The sequence below is a fragment of the Mustela lutreola genome, chromosome 12, assembly GCF_030435805.1.
Source record: "Mustela lutreola isolate mMusLut2 chromosome 12, mMusLut2.pri, whole genome shotgun sequence".
In the NCBI taxonomy this organism is placed as follows: Eukaryota; Metazoa; Chordata; class Mammalia; order Carnivora; family Mustelidae; genus Mustela; species Mustela lutreola.
In genome coordinates this window covers 12,921,263-12,943,521 of record NC_081301.1, presented here as the reverse complement: position 1 = coordinate 12,943,521, position 22,259 = coordinate 12,921,263, and the positions used below count along the sequence as shown (strand labels likewise).

Genomic DNA, 22,259 nt, shown 5'->3' with positions numbered 1-22,259 from the left:
CTGTCTCCCCAGAATTCCTAAGATGCCAAGCCACCCCTCTGCTCAACGCAATGCCCCGTCCCCTGAGCCAGCTCGGCTAAGTCGGGGTGGCCGCCCACCTGTGGGAGGTCACGGTCCCAGCAGGAGAAGCTGAGCCCAGGCAATGACTGGAGAGCTGAGAAGGGAGGCCAAAAAGACCAGGAGCCAAGAGGGTGGTCACTCTCGTGGCAGGGGGCGCTCAGCCGGGCCTGCTCAGCTTCCGGTTTCCACTGGAAGCCCAGTGCAAGCTCAGCTTCTAGGGGGAAGTAAGAGGGCAATTAATCCTTGTCCTCTCGGCCCCAAGAGTAGATGGCTGTCCAGCGCACCTTGACAGGATAGACCAGCCAGACAGGGAACAGGGACAGGGACAGGACACCGCACAGCTCATGGAACTCTTGCCGGAAAACCCATTTTGTAAAGGAGGAAACTGAGGTGCAGACACGTTTGGTGATTAACTTCTGGTCCAACTACTAAGAAGTGGCAGAGTCAGGATTCGAACCCTGGCCCACCGGCTCCAAAGCCACATGGGTCCCACTGTGTGCCAACTCTGAGTGTCCCATGTGCCTAGCATCCCGGGGAGAGACAGGAGGGGCTGTGTCTGTGCTATGGGGGGGGGGGGGCTGGGGTCTCCACTCACCTCACCCATCCATTATGTAGATGAGCCAGCTGAGACTCAGGAGGGCCAAAGCCGCAGGATCTGATCCAGACGGCTTCTGGAAGGGGCAGCTGGGGCGGGTGTGGGCAGCAGCGGAGAGCCCCCATGGGCAGAGGGGCTGGAGAGAACTGAGATTTAGGTAAGTGGAAGGCAGCAGGGAGGGCACCCCGACAGGGGCTGAGGTGGGAGTGAGTGTCTGGAGTGTCCCAGCCTGAAGCATGGCATGGGGGGTTTTAACCTCAGGAGGGGCCTCTGACCTTGGCACTGGTGCCTCTTGGGGCTGGAACACTGTCGAGTCGGCTGTCCTGGGCCCTGAAGGATGCCCAGTAGCATCCCAGGCCTCCCCCAACCAGTCGCCAGCAGCATACCTGCCCCTCACCCCAGGACAAGCTGTGACAACCAAGAATGTCTCCAGACATTGCAAACTGTTCCCTGGGGGATAGAATCCCTTCTGGTTAAGAATCAGTGCCCCAGAGTAAGCAGGAGCCCTGGAAGGGAGCCAGGGAGGGACAGGGTCCGAACTGCCACCGGCGATGGCCTGCACGCCTGCCCCGGGTCCCGGACCCTCAGTGCCCACTAGTTCAGCCTTATCCTGTGGCTGACCTGAGGCCAAGTGAGTGCGGATGCCAAGACAGGTGCCCAGCTGAGTGGTGGAACAATAGGGCTTGTGTTTGGAGAAAGAAACTCCTCCTCTCCCACCGCAGCATGGGGAGTGGGGAGGCAGTGATCCAGGAGCCAAGAGGGGCTGCAAGGCTGGGGCAGGGGCTTGTCGGAGCCAAGAGTAGGATAGAAGGGACTAGAATGGGGCGGGGAAGCTAACTCCCTGCCTGGGCTCCTGTTCACAAACAGAAACCCTAAAACCAAAGCATCCCAGCCAACTGGGATGGAATTTCCAACTTTCTAACCCATCTTGACCCCATGGTCCTGGGGCTGAAGGAGTCAAGGGCTGCATTCCAGGCTGGGGGCCTGGCCAAGGTGGGGACTCCCTGCAGCCTGAAACCCCTCTTCCCTCCTGTGCACATGCAGTGTCTCCGAGGGAAGCAGGGCTCCCTGCAGGGTGTTGAGGGCAGGTGGGAGCTGGAGGGAATGAGGGGGAGGAAAGCCCCATCGTCAGGGTCTACCCCTTCCCCAACCATGTATGCAGCCAGAGGATCTAAAATGTGCATCTGATCCCTCTTATGGCTCCGTAGACTGCTCGACCCTCAGGAACCAGCCCGCCGCCCTTAGGACAGCCTTTCAAGGATGCTTTTCTCACTCCACCTGCCATTCCCCAACCCCCCCCGCCCCCCCCCCCCCCCCCCCCCGCCCAACCACCAAGTTCACACTTCAGCCATGTCGAGTGATAGCCAGCCTCCCCGGCCTCTCTTCTGAGCCTGGAACGCCCGCCTCCTCCCAATGCAATGTGCCTTACCTGGGCTAACTCCTACACATACGTTGGTGCCCAGGGGTAACCAAAGCCTACAGGAGGCATTCCCAGGCACCATGAGTGTTGGGCCTGGTGATTGGGAGCACTGATTCCTCCAGAACACAGCTGTCCCTGAGCATTTTAGAAGGAAGGATGGGGGGGAGTATTAAGAAAAAAAAAACAAATATGTTTTTAGAGAGGGGGCAAGACAGAAGAGAGGAAACAAATAGACATAGACAGCAGTGGGAGGGGAGTGACCTGTCTTCACGGCCACCGGGGAGTGTGCCTGGATGGGCTGGCCCCGCAGCCTGTGCAGAGAGGCACAGCCGGGTCTTGCTGACATGCCACTCTTGGATTCGGCCCCTTGATGCCCCTAACAAGGCCGGACAGGTGTTCGGGGGGAGGGGCCCACCCTGCACGTCGTTGAGTATTGCCAGCACTCAGTGGAGCTCAGATTCCTTGGACCTACGTCCAGACCAGTGGTTTCCCAACCGTCGAAAGAGTCCTGGGGTCCCATGGAGATGCCAAAAGATTGCCAAGTAAGAGAGACTCCCCGCCTTTGCCCCAGCACAGCTCTGCCCAGAGCAGCTGGTTGTCATCTAAATATTGGCTTTGCCTGAAATTTTTCATTCGAAACGAAGGTTCTGTGGCTCCACCCGTTTATAAAGAACCCACCTCCTCAAAGAGACAGGAAGGCCCAGGCTTGGTGAGGAGCAGAGGGTCCGAAGCACGTCGACCTCCTGGCCCTTCCCCCGGGAGGGCTCGACCCTTGGCTGGAAGCCTGAATGTGAGCGAGTGATTGGAATCTGGAAGTAGGTTTTGTTTGGTGACAGTGAAGGACAGCAAAGGACACTTGGTTTCTGTGGTGGGGGTCGGGGTGGGAAAGAGGTACTGCTCCGGAGTGGAAAGGAAAGGGCAGAGCTGGGCGGTCGGTCCCTATGCTCACAGTTTAATCACGACTTAACTCCATTTCCTCACTTGACCTTGGCCAAATTAGCCCCTTTTGGAGACTCTGTGTCTTCCTCAATAAAATAGGACGACACTCCCATACCAGAGTTGTTGGGAGGGGTGCACGAGAACACAGAGGAGGGGCTCAACAATTCCTGGTGGGCTCAGGATTCTCCCTGGTCCATGAACTCGAGGGAGTTCACAGTCCAAGGTTCAAATCCCAGCTACGCCCCTTACTAAATGTGTGACTTGATGCAAGTTAACCTCTCTGCCTAGGCTTTCCCATCTGCAAAGTGGGGACCGTAGTCGCACCCACCGGCCTCACGGGAAGTAATGACTGTATAAGCACGAAGTACCCAGAATAGGGCTGCGTACGTTTGCTATCAATAGTTGTATTCAAGTAACAGCGGAGACCAGGTCTTGCAGAGGAGAGAGCCCAGAAACGGAGTCAAGGAATCAATGAGATAATGAATGAATACGAGAAAAGTCAGGGCCCCCTGCAAATGCCTCCCGGTCCTCAAGACACCATTAGTGGTGTCTTCCAGCTGCTGCTCTTGGCTACGACCTCGCCGCCACCCCGCTCCCTGTGGCTCAACCTCGCCCTGCATTTTTCTGCAAACCCGTAGAGGTAGGATTCCCATTCTGCCCCTAGATGACTTTGGGTGATAAAGAAGTAACTTCAGCCTCTTTGAATTGAATCTTCTCTCCAGAACGTGTAACAGACCTGGAAATTGGAATTGCCCTGGAGCTGATTATTCTGGGAGGGCACCTCCTGGCATTAAAACTAAATTAGATCAAGGTACCTCTGTTATTAGCAAAATAATTCCCGACGATTACAGAATGCGGCCATGAATCCTGATGGCAGGCGAACTTCAGGTGACTTACTTGAGACAAATAACGGTGCGGAAATCACAGGCTCATCTCATTGCTTCTCTGTAGTGTTGCAGTCAGGTAATTATGCTAATGGTTATAAGAAATCACCTTCTGTGGTCTGGGATTGGGAGGGCTTGAGGCAGAAATGTGTGGGGTGGAGATTACCTGCTTCGATCCAAAGTGGCCAGGCGCCATGTTTGGTGCTAAAACGGGCCATTTCTGGGGAGCTGGTTTGGTCCCTTGTCAACCAGGGGAGAAACCTGTTATGCGATTGGAATTGCAGGGGCTTCATTATTCATCTCTCTTCAGATCATCTTAATATAGGAAATTGAATTTGTCTAAGTTCCACTGTTGGGCATGGCAATTCCGAGAAGCAAATTAAGCTGTAAAAGCTCAGGACCTTTGCAGTTGGTTCTGTTCGGCTAATGTGTATCTGTGCCCACTGGGTGCCAGGCTATGATCTAGGCATGCCCAGGGAGAACATGCCAACATTTGAGAGTGTGTCTGGTGCTCTCAGCAGCCTGGCAGAGGTAGTATGGTCCCCAGTGCAGAGACAAGGAAACGAAGGTTCCGAAACATGAAGTGACTTGCCAAAGGTCCTTCTGCTACTGATCGGTGGACATGATTACTTCCATTCTCCCAGAGAAATCTGGGAGGCTTCCTGGAGGTGTGGACACGGGGAGGGCATAGTGGGGAGGCAGAGGATACAGTGTGGCAAACACTCAGAGGCAGGAGATTAAAGGGGGTTTTCAAAGGTGGGAGATGGGATGGCTGAGGGTCACACAGTAGAGGACCCCCAATGACAGCTGAGGGTTTGGATGATGGAGGGATACCACAGAATCCATTCCGAGCATACCAAGCTGCAGTTTGGTGGGGCCTACTACTGGGCTGCTGGCAGGACCAGGATAAGAAGGTGAAATGGATAATTTTGGGGATAAGTATGTCCCAAATATTGCATAAGACAAACGTGTACTAAAAAATCATTCAGGGGCGCCTTGGTGGCTCATTGGGTTGGACCTCTGCCTTTGGCTCAGGTCGTGGTCTCGGGATCCTGGGATCGGGCTCCGCATCGGGCTCTCTGCTCAGCAGGGAACCTGCTTTGCCCTTTCTCTCTGCCTGACTCTGCCTGCTTGTGATCTCTCTCTCTATGTCAAGTGAGTGAATAAAATCTTAAAAAAAAAAAATTCATCAGTTATGTGAAATTGACATTTTATTGGGCATCCTGGCTGTCTTCTGGGTATCCTAGTCCAGCTGGGCTCCGGGCACAAGCTGTTTCCTCTGCCTTATGTGACTTTCCCTTACGGGCACACCTCCTGGCGAACTCCTATCCACCCTTTAAAGCCCTGTGCTCCTTACTATTCCTGTGGCAACATTTATCATGCACTCTGGTCATTAATTTCTTATGCAATTCTAATATCTATTCCTCCTTTGAGGAACCAACCTCACTTCCAGCAGCATAAGGAAAAAAAAAAAGTTAAGGTCATGACTCGCTCCACTTCTGGACCCCATCCCTACCCCCAACTGCCTCCAATTTCTGTTTCTGTCTCCGGATGAGCCAGCCTCTCTGCGCCTCCTGAGAACCTGCCTGCTTCTGTGAGTAGCAGTCACCTCTCTCATTGGCTCTGGCAAAGTCACAGGGTCTCCTGGGTCCCTCCCACCGGTGGGATACTCAGCAAGTGCTTCCCTTTCTCCTTGTCGCAGGGTGGGTTTCTGGGGGAGCCGGCTCAGAGACTGTTCTGAGGCTGGCGGCACCTGGGGACAGAGGGGCCCGCAGCGAGGCGGGGCAGAAGGAAAGAGGAGCTGCCCTGCGTGGGGTCTAGGGAGGGCCTGGAGCAGGGCTGGCCCTCCAGAGTTGTCCTGGGTAGTGTCAAGGGGCTCAGCCCTCAGTTGATCCATCACAGGACGCAGGACACCCTAGGAAAGGAGTGTCACCTCGGGTCGCAGTGGTTTCCTTTGGCAGAGGCCGCCCCCAAAGGGAACTGAGAGCTGAGGGCCATTTTGTAACAACCTCCACATGCCTGGGGGAGTGAGTCCTGCATTCTGGAAGAGGGGGTCTGGGCGGCATGTCCCAGCATCTACCAGTCCCCCACCCCCAAAACATTCCAAGCTCCTGGGCACAGCATTCAGGCCCCTCCTGCCCCAGCCCCACCTCCTTTGCCTCCGACCTGTCTCGCAGCCGCTTGCTTGGAGTTCCCAGGGCGTGCTGGGGGGCTTCACCTTGCCCTTCTCTTAGCCTGGGCTCTTCCCTCTTTGTCTGGCTCGTGTCTCTCTCTGCTCTGTTAAGACACGCTCTGAGGTCATCTCCTTAGAAGACTTTTCTGGAGCCACTACTGTGGTCCACCAGCCCAGCCCTCCTCCCGCACCCCACAGCCACCCACCCACCTCCGGCAGTCCGGAGCACTCTGGGAGCTCCTCACATGCGGGTCCCAGGGTCCATGAGCAGCCTGGGCACTCCGGGAACTCTCGGACGGCAGAGAGGGTGTGCCAGAAACCACAGAGAGGGAACCATGGCTTCCAGGCCGACCACACCGGGCAGGGCTGTGCCCCTTGGAACAGTGCCGCCCTGGGAACCAGAGCCTTTCTCCCTTTCGGGGTCATCAACTTTCTTCCACGCACAGTGTCCCACTCCAGCTGCATTCTCTCGAGGTATCTAAATCTTCAAACACCCCAGAGCTGGAGTGAGGTTTGCACATCACCGCTGTAGCTCCCTGTGACCTCAGTGCCCCGCAGGCACACAGGAACGAGCTCCCTTTGGTGTCCTCCTCTCCTTCCATTCACAGCACCCCTGTCCCGAGTTCCTGGGGGGTCTGGGGCTTCATCACACGATCCATGCTAAGGCAGACCTTAAGCTGGGCAGGATTCCCACCTCGCGTGGTCATTTGCATGGGACAAAGTGGCAGCAGTAGCCCACGTCCACATCACCGGGGTAATATGACGTCGTCCAGTGTGATCTGGATCAGAGGATCGGCTCATTAGTTCAGAAAATCTCATCTGAGCCCATGAAACACAGAGTGCTGTTCTTTTCCAAGGACCGTACTGCCCTGCCCACTTTGTGTATTTGTTTCTCCCACGGCATGTAACACTGGCCAGCTCATCTCCTAGGGTGTGGACCATAAGCAATTTGCCATCCTGTATGTCGCCTTGATGGAAGCCCCCGACAAGAGGACATACGTAGATTTTGCGTATATGCTGTAGACGATGTATTTGGTAGTCTCAGACGCGTCCCTGGGGAGGGTGCCGCAGGCTCTGTCGCCCCTGCAGATGGAAGCTGGCAAGGAAAAGACGGGTCCAGATTGAGATCCCTGGGCTATGTACGAGAACAGATTGGAGGGGGCCAGAGTGGACGTGGAGAGACGGGGAGGAGGGCTGCGTTTCTGAAATGCTGTGCAGCCCCCACCCCAGGGTAGCGCAAAGGACCGGAGGAAAGAGGACCAGAGGCACTAACCTGGGGCACACTTCTGACCCTCCCACCTCCAGGGCGGACTCCCGGGTGCTTGCTTTTGTGCAAAGCCAGGGGACACTCCCTGGCATTTATTTCTAGCCTCCTTCTTCGGTGGTAGGCAGCCCAGTTGGGTCCCATTCACCTTCCCCCGCAAATATCTTCCTCTTGGCCAATAGTCACATAATTGCTACCTGTTCCCAAAAATGGGGTCATGCATTTTGCCTCTATTACCTCATTGACTCTTCATGAGAAGAGTCAGCCCTTGCAGTCAGCCCTAGCCACCGTCCTGGCTGTGCAGACACAGAAACTAGGGCTCAGAGGGAGGTAGCAGCCTGCCGCTTCTCTTCCAGCGGACACGTGGCTCAACGGAGAGGGGATCCCAGGTCTCTCTGACCCCAAAGGTCACATTGTATCCTCAAAACACTCCATGAGGACCAGGCATTCCATCTGCAAAGTGGGATTGCTCTCCTTTTGAGAGTCTGACATGACCCTTTCTTGTGTGTGAGCATTTGGGTCGACTTGCCCCCTTTATTCATTCATCCAGCCGTCCTAGGCCAGGCCTTCTGTAGGTAGTCAGGCTGCAGAGATGGATCAGACAAGGTTGGTGACAGGGAGGAGCTCCCAGTCCGCTCAGGGAGGGCACAGAGCCATAACCAGGTGTCACAGGGTACAACGCGACAGACACGGACAGCGGGGTGGGTGGATACAGGGAGAGTCGTCTGCCTGGAGAGTGGAAGAGAACCTCACAGGGGTTCCCCACGGGCTGAAAGGCCAGTGCTGGATGGTAACAGAAGACAGGGCAGGACGGATGCTCTAGGAAACGTTAACAGTCTGTGCAAAGGCACGGAGGCAGGACAGAGGCTGGGGGGCTTGGGAGATCCTGTTGTATAGAGTGAGGCAGTCTCCCCTGACTGGGACTAGGGAACACAGGATCCCGGGGGAGTTCGAGGAACAGGCTGTACGTGTTCTCAAGTCTTACTGAGCATTTCGCCGTGAGTCAGACTTTGGTCTGATCACTTCACAGACACGATGGTCATATTATTGAAATGAAGAAACTGAAGTTCAGAGCACGACTGCATTTTATGGGAATTTTGTGTTTTATCCTCTCCTGCTTGTTCTGTATCTTTGAAAAAGGTTCTGAAGAGTAAAACAAACACCCCTGACCCAGGTCAAGAAATAAAACCTTACCAATATCAACAAAGCCCCGTCCCCCGACCCTTCAGGTCTCCCTCCCCGCCCCCCGCCAGGCAAACGCCTCACTACATGGTGTATTCATCATTCCTCTGAATTTCTTCAGACTGTTACCAAACATGTGCATTCCCAGCAATATGTGGTATCATTCTGTTTCGCATGTTTTAACAATCTCTAGGAATGCTGTCTTCCAACGCGGTCTTCTCCAACGTACTTCCCATCCCCCCCCCCATCAACTTATGATCCATAAGGAACCCCCACCGATGTTCACAGCTGTACAGAATTTCATGGATTGGTCCACCATTTCTTTGTGCCTTCTGCTGTTGGACATCAAGACTGCCTAAGATTCATTACGAGGGTAAACACTGTGGCTGTGAGCAAGTCCCAGGTTTATCCCAGAAGCCAAGTTCTCTGGGTCACTGGGGTATGTAATGCCATCTTCAACGTTTCTAGACACTGTCAGATTATTCCCACCCCCCCCCACCCCCCCCCCCACCCCCCGGTGCATGAGAGATTTCCCTGTGCTCTATATCTTCACCCACATTCTGCCTTCCTTCCTGCCTCTTTGGTTTTGGCCAATCGCACAGGTGTGCAAGGGTATGTCTCTGGGGTTTGACTTTGCATTTCCCGGATGAAGAGTGAGGCTGAATGTCTTTTCATATGTTTATTAGCCATTCATGGTTTCCCTTCCTCAAATTGCCTGTTCATACATTTTCTCTTGTTTCTTTTGAAAATTGATTTGTAGAAGATCTTTGTATGTTTTGGAGATTGTATTTCAAATATCTTCTTTTGACAGACAGGAATTTTACACTTAAAAAAAAAAAGATTTTATTTATTTATTTGACAGAGAGAGAGAGATCACAAGTAAGCAGAGAGGCAGACAGAGCAGAGAGTCGGATGTGGGGCTCGATCCCAGGACCCTGAGACCATGACCTGAGCTGAAGGCAGAGGCTTAACCCACTGAGCCACTCAGGCGCCCCTTGAATTTTATACTTTTTTTAAAAAAAGATTTTATTTATTCATTTATTTGAGAGAGAGAGAGAGAGAGCACATGAGCTGGGGGAGGGTAGAAGGAGAAGAGGATCCCAAACAGACTCAGTGCTGAGTGGTGGAGCCCGTCATGGGCTTGATTGCAACACACAGAGATCACGATCTGAGCCAAAACCACGAATTGGAAACCCAACCAATTGAGACACCCAGGTGCCCTGAATTTTATCCTTCAATTAAGTGTATCAATCTTTTCCTTGATAGTTTGTTCTTTTGAGGGTTTTTTTTTTTTTTAAGATTTTATTTATTTATTTGACAGAGAGAGAGAGTGAGCACAAGTAGGGAGAGCAGCAGGCAGAGGGAGAAGGAGAAGCAGATTCTGGGGAGCCTGTTGCGGGGCTCGATCCCAGCACCCTGCAATCATGACCTGACCTGAAGACAGATGCTTAACGACTGAGCCACCCAAAGGCCCCAGCTTTGGGGATCTTTAAAAAATCTTCCCCTATTACACAGGTTCTTTGTGTTTAAGTCTTTAATCCACCTGGAATTTTTTTTCTTAATGGAAGGTGTGGGGTAGGGATTTCGTATCTTTTTTCCACAATGTGGATATCCAGTTACTCTAAAAAACATCCTTTATAGAAAAGCCCACCCTTTCCCAGTGACGTGCAGCACCACTCTTGCCGCATACCAGGTTTCCATACATGTGTGAGTCTATTTTGGCAGCCCTTGTTCTGGTCCACCACCAGCCTCTTGGTCTCTCCCTGGGCTAGTACCACACAGTCTAGCTGTACCTTATCAGGGCTTAGCTAAGGCACACCTTCTCCCTTGAATTAGAAGAGCTAGTGGCTTTGTGAGAGCAGATCTCCATCTTCTTCCTCTTTGAATTTCTTCATTTCTTGTTCCTGGGGCATGCCCCTCAGGTTTTTGTTTTTGTTTTGTTGTTGTTGTTGTTTTACAAAGCCTTTCTCAGATGCTATCTCTGGGGCTTCTCAGACTCCTTTTATGCATAAAGGAAACAGGCAGAGAGGTGAGAAGACTTGCCAAGGTCATACAATCAGAAGGTGTTGGGTGAGGCTTTCTGTAGGATATCGAAGCCACCCCGTCCATCTATCCCATCTTGCCTAGGCTCTGAAGACCCTCTGGCTAATCTGATACGGGATTTTCACTTTTCCTTCTTTCAGGAAAGTAGCTCCTGAGTCCCAGGAGTGTGCCAGATTCTGTCGGTGCTGGGGACCAGATCGCATTGCTGGGGGGCTCCTCCCAGTGCTGGACACCAGTAGGAAGGGTGGGCATTTTATGGGAAATCGGCAAAGTCTGCAGAAGGAAGGCAGGTGGAGTTTCAGATTCGATTTAAAGAGCCCCACGCTGGGCGTGCACTTGGGGCCCAGGACTGCCTTCAGAGAGGACGCCGGCTTCCCGGGGGAATTAGAGGCGTCCTCCCTCCCTCCCGCCTCGAGAGGCAGGAATGCGAAGGATCAGCTTTCAGCAGAGCTGCGGCTGCCTTTCCCGGGAGCTCCCGGTGCAGGCCCTTCCCGAGCGGCTGAATTAACTGGTTCTGTCTGTCCAACTGGGAGAACAGCTCCAGCTAAAAATAGCGCCCTGCCCTGCGCTGGTCGCCGGGAGCCGGGGCCGCGACCGTGGGAGTCCGGGCCGCTACAGTCCAAGGAGCCCGGGGAGCCCCGGACGCCCCACCCCGGGCCTGGCCCCGTCCCAACCCCCGAGGCCGCGGCGGAGGCCGCAGGCACAGCGCTGTCCGCACAGGTGCCGCCGAGGGTGGAAGGCCGGCGGGCGAAGGAGCGGCCCCGGCCGTGCGGGATGGGAGCGGGCGGCGCGGCCTCCCGCGCGCTCGCCTGGGCCTCCCTGCCCCTGCTGGGGCCTCCGGCCGGCGCGCTCTGCGAGGACACGCTTTGCTGCCGAGGTAAGGCAGGGCGGGCTGCCGGCGTGCTCTCCCTCTTCCCGGCACTTGCCGGCGCCTCTTTCTCCTTCCCCACCCCAGGTCCGCCGCGGGGGGCGAGCGAGGGAGAACCCAGGCGTCGGCGCCGGGCGCTGGAGGGGAGCCAGGCGCCCTCCGCAAACTCACCTTTAGTTTGAAAAAGTCGCCGTCTCGCCACCACGACCGAGAAGGTTTTGTCTCCTTTTGGCCTCTCAGTCTTCCTATCTGGAAAATGGAACAATAGAATCGCCAAGCTTTAATATGTGTTGTGACCCCAAGAGAAGTTGGGGGGCCCGCTGCAGCAGATCGCAAGCGCCCTGGCGAAGTTTGCCCGAATCCAGACAGGATTCCCGAGGGTTTATGTTGGTGGGAGGGCTGGAAGCGCCTTGCCTGTGACCTTCCCTCACCCTGCCATCCGCCCAGAGCTCTGCACCTAGCATCAGCCCGCGGCCCCGCCGTCGGAGCCCGAGGCAAGCTCTCTGCGAAGTTTACGGGGTCAGAGGACGCGCGAAAATCCTTGAGGGAGAAGAGGATGTGGAGTAAAAAAGTGGTGAACCAAGCAGAGTCGCAGTCCACTCCTCAAACCTGTACCCCTATGGTCCCCAGGCTAAAGCCAGGATTTTGTCTTTGACATCCTAGGGGTTGGGGAGCGAGCGCAGTCCGGGCGCACAGAGGGCCTCCGCACACTGGAGGAGACAGCGGCGCGCTCGACCCAGGCGGGTCGGGGTTGGGGTTGGGGTGCCCAGCCTAGATACCGGGTCCAAGCGGGGAATGGGCGGACGGTGCCGAGAGCAGAGGGGATCGCCCTGTTCAGTCTGGCAGTGTGGCCGGGGCGAGGTGGTTTGTAGTGGGGTCGATTGGCCAAACAGGTGCGCCCCCGCCCCGCCCCTCCCCGCCTCCGCTCGGTCCCGGCCGGGCGGGCGGAGCTGCGGGTGGCGGGGCCTGCGATTGGCGGGGCTGGGCCGGCCGGGTGGCCTGGGGGAGCCCTGCTGCCAGAGCACCGCAGCGCAGGCGGAGGCACGGAGCCCGCCGGAGTGCTCTCCTGCCCGGCCCCGCCGCCTGCTTGGCCCGCTCCGCCTGCCTGGCGCTACGGAAACTTTCCTGCGTCCCCGCGACTCCGCCACCTCGTGACCCCGGTCCGGCGTGCAGCTGGGGCTCCGGCGCCTTCGGGATGGCAGAGCACAGTGGCCCCGCCGGCGCATAGAGGTACGAGCTGGGGCCCCTGAGCCGGTAGACGGGGGTCCCCGGAGCTTGCAGGGGTCCCAGAGGCACTTGAGGTTCGAGAGGATCTGGGGGACCTAACGGGAGGTATGGGGGTATCAGACTGAGGAGTGGGCTGCGACTTTGCTTTTCTACCCTACAGTCCCCCTGTGCCGCCAAACGGCCTTTGCGAGGTGCGTTGACACTTTAAACTTCCCAGGGCGCCCTGCCTAGATCATTGGATCCTTGGGGGGAGAACCGCGCGCTCTAATAGGGAAGGCTCCCCGCCCCCGTCAGGGGCCTGCAGCCCGCAGGGGTTAGGGCGGCGGTTTTCTCCAGCCTCCCCACCGCAGCGCTTCCAGTGGTCTCCCCAAACTTAAGACCCTCCTCAGCTCACCCTGGGGGCTGGTGGTTGAACAGCAACTCCTCCCATCCCAGAGCCAGTCACCCCGGGGCACCCAAGTTTGAGGTGTTGTTTTGTTCAACCAGTAGCCACTCCTCGGTGTTGAGGGGGCGGGGTCATTGAAGAGAGGTCTGTTTTTGGTTTTCTGGGCTGCCCTGACCGGTGAGCTAAACAGGTCCCTAGGAAGAGGGTTCCAGTTCCCAGCCTGGTGGAAACGATTGGGTTTTCTGGTTTCCAGATGCTCCATTCTTCTAGAGCTGTCTGGCTTGAGTCATACGGAAACTGATCGCCCCCCCCTTCTGCTATTTAGGGGTGAAATTAATTTTGATTCGAATTTAATTTTAATTGAGGCTGGGTGAGTAGGTAGCTTGTCACCTACACGAATCATCATCTTTAACATTATTTCTCCTCTGTCAAAACCAAACATCTTTTCTTGACCTAAGACTATGCAGCCAAGAGTTCAAACCAAATCAGGCACCAGCTCTGAGGCCCAGAGAACTTGGGTGTAAAGCCCAGTCCTGCCACTCACTAGCTGTGTGTTCTTGGGGAGCTTACCTAACCTCGCTGAGCTCAAAGGTCTCACGCCAGGGGGAAGTAGTGAGAATTTTGAAAGAGAAGGCATGGAAAGCACGTGGCTCATAGGACAACAGCCTTGGGCTCCAGTCCATATCCCGGAGCTTGGGCCCTCTCGCAGCCTGAGCCACCCAGACCCCATTGTGCCTCAGTTTCCCCTCCACGCAAAAGTTGATATGAACCAGCCCCCTCTTAACCAGCTCTTCTGAGAGAAGTGCACAGATGCACATATCCTCTGAGGCATATGATTTCAGTATGTTTGCAGGCCTCGGTTTAAGACAGACCCATCCATATCCCTCCTTGCCAGGAACTACTCAGAAGGCTTTTGCCTTTCTATCTACCACTGGCCTCTCTCTATCCGTTTTGGATTTGTGGAGGTAAAGGTTGTAAAGGACAGGACAGTGCAAATGTCCAAATTAACCAGCATTATAGGGAGAGGGACTGACCTGTAGACCCTAACCCAAAGTCACCTTCAAGAGCACCAGGCCACCCCCTCCCTTCTTCCTTCCCTGATATGGCATCTCCTGGTGAACATCTCGGTGTCTTCTTAGCCGCCATCCTCTAGAGACAGCAGAGTAGGCAGCTGGTTTCATGATAGGCCAACTCTAGTCTGATAAATTCTTCCAGTTTGGAGCAGAGATCTGTGTCCCCATTACTTCTACCCACTGGTTCTGGTACAACCCTTTAGGTGTCTCTTCCTGGCTCAGCGTTGTCCTGCAGTCCCCTGGTGCCTGGTGCTCGGTTCCTTCCCTTAGGCATTTGATACACGGAACTGAGTTTGACCGTGATGGTGACACCGTTTTTTGAGTGTTTATGACATGCTAGGTCCCGTGCTGAGCGCTTTGCACATTATTTCCTTGCATCCTTAAGACAACACCTTGAAGCTGATTCTTTTCTTGCTCTCATTTTGGTTTAGAGAGGTCACGAAATTTGCCCCAAATCATACAACCCATAAGGAGCCAAGGTGCATCCCAAACCTGGCATCTGCCTTTGGAGCCTGCGCGCCTACTGGTCCTTGTTGTCCTGTGCTGGTCCGTGTCATGTGCGCCCACGAGTGTGTGCACGTGTGGGTGTTCCCCCGGCCTGTGGTGAGTGCAGATGGTGTTTCCTCACAACCACCTGGGGGCACCTGTTAAAATGCAGATTCCACATCTCCACTCCAGGGCTAGGCAGCTGCACTTCGAAAAATTCGCAGAGCCGTTCTCACACACTGCACAGTTTGGGAACCTGGCCTCTCAGGTGTGCTTCGGGAGAGATGTGGGATATGGGTCCCAAGTGATCTAAAGTCAAGCCTTGGCTCTACTCTCTTCAGCTGGTTAGTTTTCCTTTCTGGGGCTTTCTCCCGATTGTAAAACGGACAGGATGTTATGCCCACTGGTGGGGCGGTGGCTCTCTGGGTGGATGTCAGGCATTACGGGGAGGCCCTTGGAGGACTGAGGCCACTCCTGCCACAGGAAGAGGAGTGTGGCAGCAAGCCTGTGGCTCCCAGGCTCCTGCTCACCCCACCTCCCTCCCCTCAAGGCCTGTGACCTCTGCTTTGTAGAAGGATTAGTGCACCTTGGGTGAGAAACTTGTGCTCATGTTTCTTAGCTGGGGTGAGAGGCGGGCAGGATCACACCCCCCCCCCCCCAACACACACACGTCCCCTTCATCCTCCATGGCCCCATGATGACCTCAGTCAGGAGGAGCTGGGGGACCGCTTGGAAAGGGGAGAGGGGTAGGTCTGCTAGGCATTTATCTGGGTTGTAAATCCAGTCGCCATCCACCCCTTTCCCTGGAGGGCTGCTCTGCCAGCCGATGGGCAGTTCTGGGGAGATGTCTGACTTAGGGCTGGCTGGGCTGGGCTGGGCTGGCTTCCGGGAGGGGTGGAGGGTAAACCCGTAGTCTGCAGTGGTGTCCCAGTCCTGACTGCCTCGCTCGGCGGCACACAGGGCTCTCGTTCCACCTTGGTTCTGTTGGATCCTGCTGAGAGCTCGGACTTCCCGAGCACCCATTTTATGCCAAGAGTCGCTAGAGTCCAGGAAGCTGCAGTGATACGTCCCAGACTCTGATGTCTGCATGCGTAAGGGAAGGTGATAAAGTCAGAACTCGAACCTAGGCCCCTTGACAATATCATAGGCCTTTTGTGTGCACTGTATCCGACATACCCTGGTTCTACCGCCCCACCTGGTCCTGGCTTCGGTGCAGAGCCCTCCTGGGGACTTGAAGATCTGTCTCCTGGCTGGGTCACCATTGGGCCGTGTGATCCTGGGCAGAGCTGGTCATCTCTTAAACTTTTAGTTTCCTTGTCTGTAAAGGTTGAGGCGAGGGGGTCTGGGGGATGGTCAGTGACATCGCTGAGATTCCTTCCCGTCTCGATACTCATGGGTGACTCTTTTCTTTTCAGCCTTTCTGGGGAGGGGGTTCCGTGACGGGCTGGGGGCAAGTGAGATGTTGGGTTGGGTTGGAGGGGTACACTGGCTTATTGTGAAACCAGTCAACGAGGCTCTGTGGGCTCATGTCCAGGGGGCTCAGGGAGCTGGGGGCGGGGGCACGGGCAGCAGGAGGGAGCCCCAGGTGTGGTCAGGGTGCTCACCTCGGGAATGAAACCGTAATCAGCACTCTGAGCATTACAGGGGGGTGATGATGGCTGGGCCTGTGAGAGGGAGTCGAGCGGGAGCGTGGGGCCCCCTCAGCCCAGCAGAACCCCACCTCAGCCCCTCAGAGCCTTTGCTGAGAGGCCAGGTTGGTGTGGAGTGGTCTCTTGCCTCCCTCCCAAGCCACCACGTGTCTCTTCCCTGGGCATCCCCAGCATTCCTTGAGGCCAACCCCTCCCAGCTGGGGTCTGTGCCAGCCTGGCTAGAGGCTCACTCTGGGGCAGAGCGGCCGGCTCAGGGGATCCGGTTGCCTGTTCTCCACACCCGGGGGGAGCCCCCAGCAGCCTGGCTTCCTAAAGCGGGGTCTTGTTAACTCCCGCCTCCACCAGCCTCCTGCCCTCAGCTTCCCTGCATCCTGTTTCTTCCTCCCTCCCTGGGTTGGGGGGCTCCCTGTTACCCACCTGCAGGATCAAACCCACGTTCCGTGCCTGCTCCAACTCCTCTCCCTGCCTCTTCTGCCTCTGCTCTCCAGGCTGCCTGTCCCGGTCTCTGCCCGTGACTCCTGGATGTCCTTCTCTCACGGCCACTGCTTCACTGCACCAATTCTTCCTGCCCCTCTGGGTCTGGCCCAAATGTCACCTCCACTTGGTCTCATCACTCCACTAAGGGTGAGCCCTCGCGCTGTGCAGGCCTGGCGTGTAGCTCCTTCCAGTCGCCTTGCCTCATATCTAGTGGCCGGCTTGCCTGTCTTCCAGACGGGCTCTGAGCTTCTTAAGGGCAAGTCCCGGGCCTTACTTCTCGTCTCAGTGCCCACGGAGCGGGGTGGAGGCTGGCCAGGGCCTTCCCTGGTCTAGTAAAGGTTCATAAAGCCTTGTAGGGTTGGACTGACTTGTCATTGGACTTGGTTTTTCTGTTCCTGCCTCAGAGCATTTTTTGGGAACCCTTCTTCCCTGTGCAAACCGCCTGGGTCCTGTGTGTGCTCTGTGCTAGGCTGCCTGCAGGGGAGGAACGAACCCAGCGATGCCTTTGGTTTGCGGAAAGACTTCCCTGACTCCTTTGGACTGTTCTTGATCTGCTTTTTTAAAAAAAAATCTATTCTGCTTTGTGGCATCAAAGACAGAGAAGCCCGGAGAAAGGTCTGAAAAGGGCACATCGTTTCCTGCCCGCCCTCCCCCTGCAACCCCGCCTGCAGGCTGAACTTCGGGTCTCAAATGAGCATTGCCAAGATTCTTTAGAATTCCAGAGGGAGTGTGTAAAGTATTTACAGAGGGTCCGTGGGGTCGTTGGGATTGTGCTGGGGGCTCACAGATGTGGCCCCAGAGGCACTTAGGGGTCACATGATTTTTCTAGGGTTGTACCGTTATTTGTGGTCAGAACCTTCAGGGAAACTGCCTGTCCCTGAGGTCAGCGAGGGTTGCTAGTGCCAGGAGAAGGCTGACCAGCTTGAAACCTCTCTATTTGGAATGAGGCTTTTTTTGTCTTTGAAACTCGTATGTTGGGGTCCCTTTCTCTGCTGGTATCTGCTGAGAATGAACTTAGGCAGTGGCAGGTGGGTGAGGTGTGTCCAGGGAGAATGGGCAACGTCCTTATGAACTTGATCCATACCCACAGGCGGGCCAGGGACTGGGGAGGTGTTCTCTCTCCCTGAACTAGGAAGCTCGTCTCCTCGCAGGTCCCAGTGGCTGATTAAAGACCCATCTTGGAGTGAGGTCCGAGGGATGCCAGGGGTGCCCGGAGGAGGGGAGACGATCGAGGGAGATTGGTAATGGTCTGGTTTCCCGTTCCCATGCTGCTCCATGCTGTTCCTTTCTGGTCAGAGTCTGGCAGGGACTTTGAAGTCCTATGGCCTCCCACAGAGCCTTTGTTACTAAACATCCTACTCACGTCCACCTTACTGGTTTACCTGCCTCCAGCCCTGCCTCTGCCCTCAGACAGAGCATCCTAGCCCAGGAGCCCCAAATCCCAATGCTTCTGGGGGAGGCTCGCTGGCCCCCGGCTCCTCAGAGGGCCAGGAGGGAGTGTGAGGGTACGAATGTATAATCCCCCCCAGCATGGCTGGTGACCCCGTCTGGCTGTCACTGGCTGGAGGATCCGTGACAACCGAGTCCACCAGGAAACGGCTATTTGACAGGGGCAGCGGGGACCCAGCCAGACATCAGGGCAGCTGGCCCCATCTCTCTGAGCCCTTCCCGGCAGAGGTGAAGCCATCAGAGCTGGCGCTGCTTCCGGGAGGAGACAATTCCCAAAGGGCGCTGCCAGCCCCCCTGATAGGGATCTGAAGGCGTGTGAGGGGTTTGTTTTTCGGCCAGGATGTGGGGAGTTAAAAATAGACATCCTAATCCCTTGGGTTCGGTGTCACACTTGAGGCTGTGCAGAGCCCTTTGGCTCCATGAGCTGGCCGGCGTGGCTCGCGGCTCTGGCTCGCGGCTCGGCAGCCCCTGATGCAGGCAGAGGTCGCGCCTCCCGCCTTGTCGCCTTGTCGGTGGGCATGTGGAGGCAGGCCCCGCCACACTTCCTCGATTGAGCCTGTACCTGCGATCTGGTGGCTGAACCTCGGTCTGTTCCCTCTGTCTGCCTTCTTTATTCTCGCAAGGAGCCCAGTGAAAGTCCAGAAGTCAACAGATGACAAGAGGAAAGGGGTTCCCTCAAACCAACAGGCACAGATGATGAGGAGGATGATGATGGTTTAACTTAAATGCAATGAGTTAACATACGGTGTATTCTTAGTGTCAGGGGTAGAGTTTAGTGATTCATCAGTTGCCTATAACACCCAGGGTCATTACATCACATGCCCTCCTTAATGCCCGTCACCCGGGGACCCCAGTCCCTCCCCCGCCCGCCTCCCCTCCAACAGCCCTCAGTGTGTTTCTTAGAGTTAAGAGTCACTTCCGGTTTGTCCGGGGGCAGATTATTATTTTATTTATTTATTTATTTATTTATTTATTTATTTATTTATTTGACAGAGAGAGATCACAAGCAGGCAGAGAGGCAGGCAGAGAGAGAGAGAAGGAAGCAGGCTCCCCGCTGAGCAGAGAGCCTGACACGGGGCTCGATCCCAGGACCCTGAGACCATGACCGGAGCCGAAGGCAGAGGCCTTAACCCACTGAGCCACCCAGGCGCCCCCGGGGGAAGATTATTAAGCGAAACAGCAAGGGCAGTGGGAAGCCTGAGGCCAGATCAAGGCCCCAGGGTCAAAGGCTCCTGATGGGAATATAGAACAGGAGGTCAGCAATGCAGGGGTGGGTGGGGGCGGGGCAGGGATAGGGGTGAACAGGTCCCCTTGGGAGCCCAAACTGAACACCTCGAAGGCCATAATAAGGAGTGTGAACAGGACACTGTGGGCAAAGGGGAGGCTTAGAGGCTCCTAGCACACAGCAGCTACATGCTTCATCAACAGTGCCCGGCAGTGGCGGGCTCCCCTAGCTTGGCTGCAGGGGCATCTTCTGGCCTGTGGTAGAGCGGATTTCAGAGAAACTCCCAGAAGACACCTTGTCCGTCTCCACCTCTCCTGGACCCTGGCACCGTGGAAGAGGGGGGACCTCACTTCCTGCTGCCTCGGGGTTCTGGAGCAGCCAGCTCTGCTGCAGAGTCTGTATCTGGGTTTCTCGGCTTTTTCCTAGTTGTAATCTAGGTTCTCCTGATTGCCTGTCTATGCCATGGTGGGAGGAATTAAGTGAGAAGGAGGAGGCGTGGGCTGAAGTTCTGGGGGAAGGCTCTTTTCCTCTCCTGTCTGATTCCCTGGAATGCTTGATAGGCTGCTCTGATCTCTGGCACTGGGCTCCTTGCTCCTGACCAGCCTGCAGACCACCAGGACTGGTTTTCTCTTCTTCACCTCCTCCCAGCCCTCTGACCCCCCTACCCCGACCCCCTAATCCCGCCCAGCTTCTCCTGCAGCTTGCACCGTCCACTCCAACAACAGTGGCTTCTTTCATGCATTGTAGTGTCCACTTCCTCTAACCTGTATCTTTATTAGCTCTAAGCCAGGGGTCTCTGGTGGGCAGGAAGGTGGTGAAACCAGATCCAAGCTGGATGGACCATTGGAAACCTGTAATCCACCCATATTAGGGTTGGAAAGACAGAGGCCTGAGTTTGCTTATTAAAACTGTGTGAGAAGTTCATGGCAGATCTGTGACTCGAACCCAGATCTCCTGGCCCATTCTGGTCTTTGGCTGCAACACGGCCCTGCGTTTCAAAGCCACTTGGATTCTCAACTCCAAGAGCGGGGATTCCCAGCTCTGTGTGAATCCCAGTCTCACAGCCTTGGCTCCTCCTGGGGCTCAGAGCCAGCAGTGCCAAGCCCGCGGGTTCCCAGAGAGGGCTCTTGGCGTCGGTGTTGGCTTAGTCATAGGGATGAGGTCACTACTCACCTCTGCATGGAGAAGGGTGCCAAGGTTTGGGAACTTTCACTCTGAGCCACTTGTCGAGTGTGTGTGTGTGTGTGTGTGTGTGTGTGTGTGTGAAAAACAAACCTGTTGGTTGGGGCTTTGTACTTGGCCTGAGAATTGCAGATGTGGGGAGGCCACGGGGCCATGAGAGCTCCTGGGCTGGGCCCTCTCATATTCCTCAGTGGCTCAGTGTTGAGAAAGTTCTTGAACCAGGAGCCAGAACATGGTGTTAGTGTTTGCTTGCCTTACACTGACTCTGTGCAAGGTGCAGGACCTGTCTGGGCTGTAATAATGATTCCCAGCAGCCCACACTTACTGAGTACTACCCCAGGCCAGGCGCTGGGCTCAGGACCCAGGACTTTCCAATATTAGCACATCTGGTTCTCACGGTAGTCCCACGAGCTCCTGTCATCATTTCCTGTTTGCAGATGAGGATACTGAGGCCCAAAGAGAAGTGACTTGCTTAAGATCACCTAGCCAGGAAGGAGCAGAGCTAGAGTTTGAATGAAATTTTTCACCACCCCACGGCCCGAAGTGTCCGGCACTGTGCTTCTCTGCCCTCCAGCTGCTGTGAAAGTATAAATATGAAGAAATTAGGTGTGATTAAGGTGATGAGGAGCAGAAAGGGGGTAAATGAGGAGTCTTTTTCTACTTGGACATCATCCCTCATGTTCCCCCTCTAACACTGGCCTTGAGCAGTCAGAGGGGAAACAGAGGAGAGCAGGTATGGCTGTATCCAGGGCCCACCAGGGAAGGGCACATTAGAAGCCATGCTCTCACAGACAGCCAGTCCTGGTCCCGTCTCTTTCTACCTCCTTTAGCTCTTGGCCTTTTCGATGTTGGTGTTAATTCCATTCCTCTCTGTCCCCAGAAGGTCCCTTGAAGGATGGGCAGTTGTTGGGGCCATTTCCCTTTGAGTGGAGTGACCAGTGAAGTGTTGATTCAGACCGGGGGGTCTGTGTTGGCTACTGAGTCCTGGGTTTGGAGTGGGAGGTGGAGGCAGAGCCAAGTAGCTTGTTCCCACCCCAGAAGGGCCTGGTCTTACAGAGAGGCCAAGGGTGGGGAGTGGTCTGGGACCCCTGAAACTGGAGTCCTGGCTGGCTCGCCTACCAGCTATGTGACTCCGACAAAGCTACCTCACGTCTCAGATCCTCAGTATTTTCATCTGTAAATTGGGCATAACAACAATACCTGCTCCTGAGGGTGTTGTTATGTTGAAATTAGGCATGGAGCTGAAATCCTGGTCAAGTGCTAGTGTTTCGTTAGGACTCACCACTATTTGCGCTGTGATCCTGAGGGCCTTCTCCGTCACACTGGTCTTGGGACACTCTGGCCTGTAACTTTCCAGAACTTACTGTCTCTGGTGAAGGCAGTTCTGGGTGTGGAGAAGTCTGAATGAAAGAGACTATATGAATTGCTTATTTATTTCTCTTGTAAAGATACACAGCGCCTCAAATTGCCCAAACAAAAAGGTTTTCGAATATGGGCTTTTAAGTGAGCCACAGTGATGAATAGAGACAGGGGATAATAGAGGAAAAGATTTCTTTAAGGCACTTGAAGTTTTATCTTTTGCACGGCGTTCACATTCCACTAGAGCTTGTTTCTGCCGTTGAAACCACAGGGGCGCGTGTTTGTCGGAACAGACTTCCCTGGCCAAGGTGGAAGGGAC

At 55.3% G+C, this 22,259-nt stretch overlaps 1 protein-coding gene and 1 long non-coding RNA gene across 4 annotated transcripts in view; one reads left to right on the top strand and one right to left on the bottom strand.

Moving 5' to 3' along the window:
- DAB2IP (DAB2 interacting protein) overlaps nucleotides 1–22,259 on the top strand; it is a 189,418-nt gene that overhangs the window by 9,025 nt on the left and 158,134 nt on the right. The window contains exon 1 of one of the 3 annotated variants that reach the window (XM_059142883.1): nucleotides 11,310–11,437. The exons of 1 other annotated variant lie outside the window; for it this stretch is intronic. In XM_059142883.1, coding sequence (XP_058998866.1) covers nucleotides 11,335–11,437 — 103 coding nt within the window. In that variant the 5' untranslated portion in view covers nucleotides 11,310–11,334. Of the gene's footprint in view, nucleotides 1–11,309; nucleotides 11,438–12,477; nucleotides 12,659–22,259 lie in introns of those variants that run through there. One more of the 3 variants, XM_059142891.1, reaches the window with a different exon arrangement.
- Nucleotides 9,580–12,374, bottom strand: LOC131812910 (uncharacterized). Its single transcript, XR_009346543.1, has 3 exons — nucleotides 12,208–12,374; nucleotides 11,600–11,677; nucleotides 9,580–10,516 (listed from the first exon to the last, which is right to left on the bottom strand). It is a non-coding gene; the product is annotated as an uncharacterized LOC131812910 (long non-coding RNA).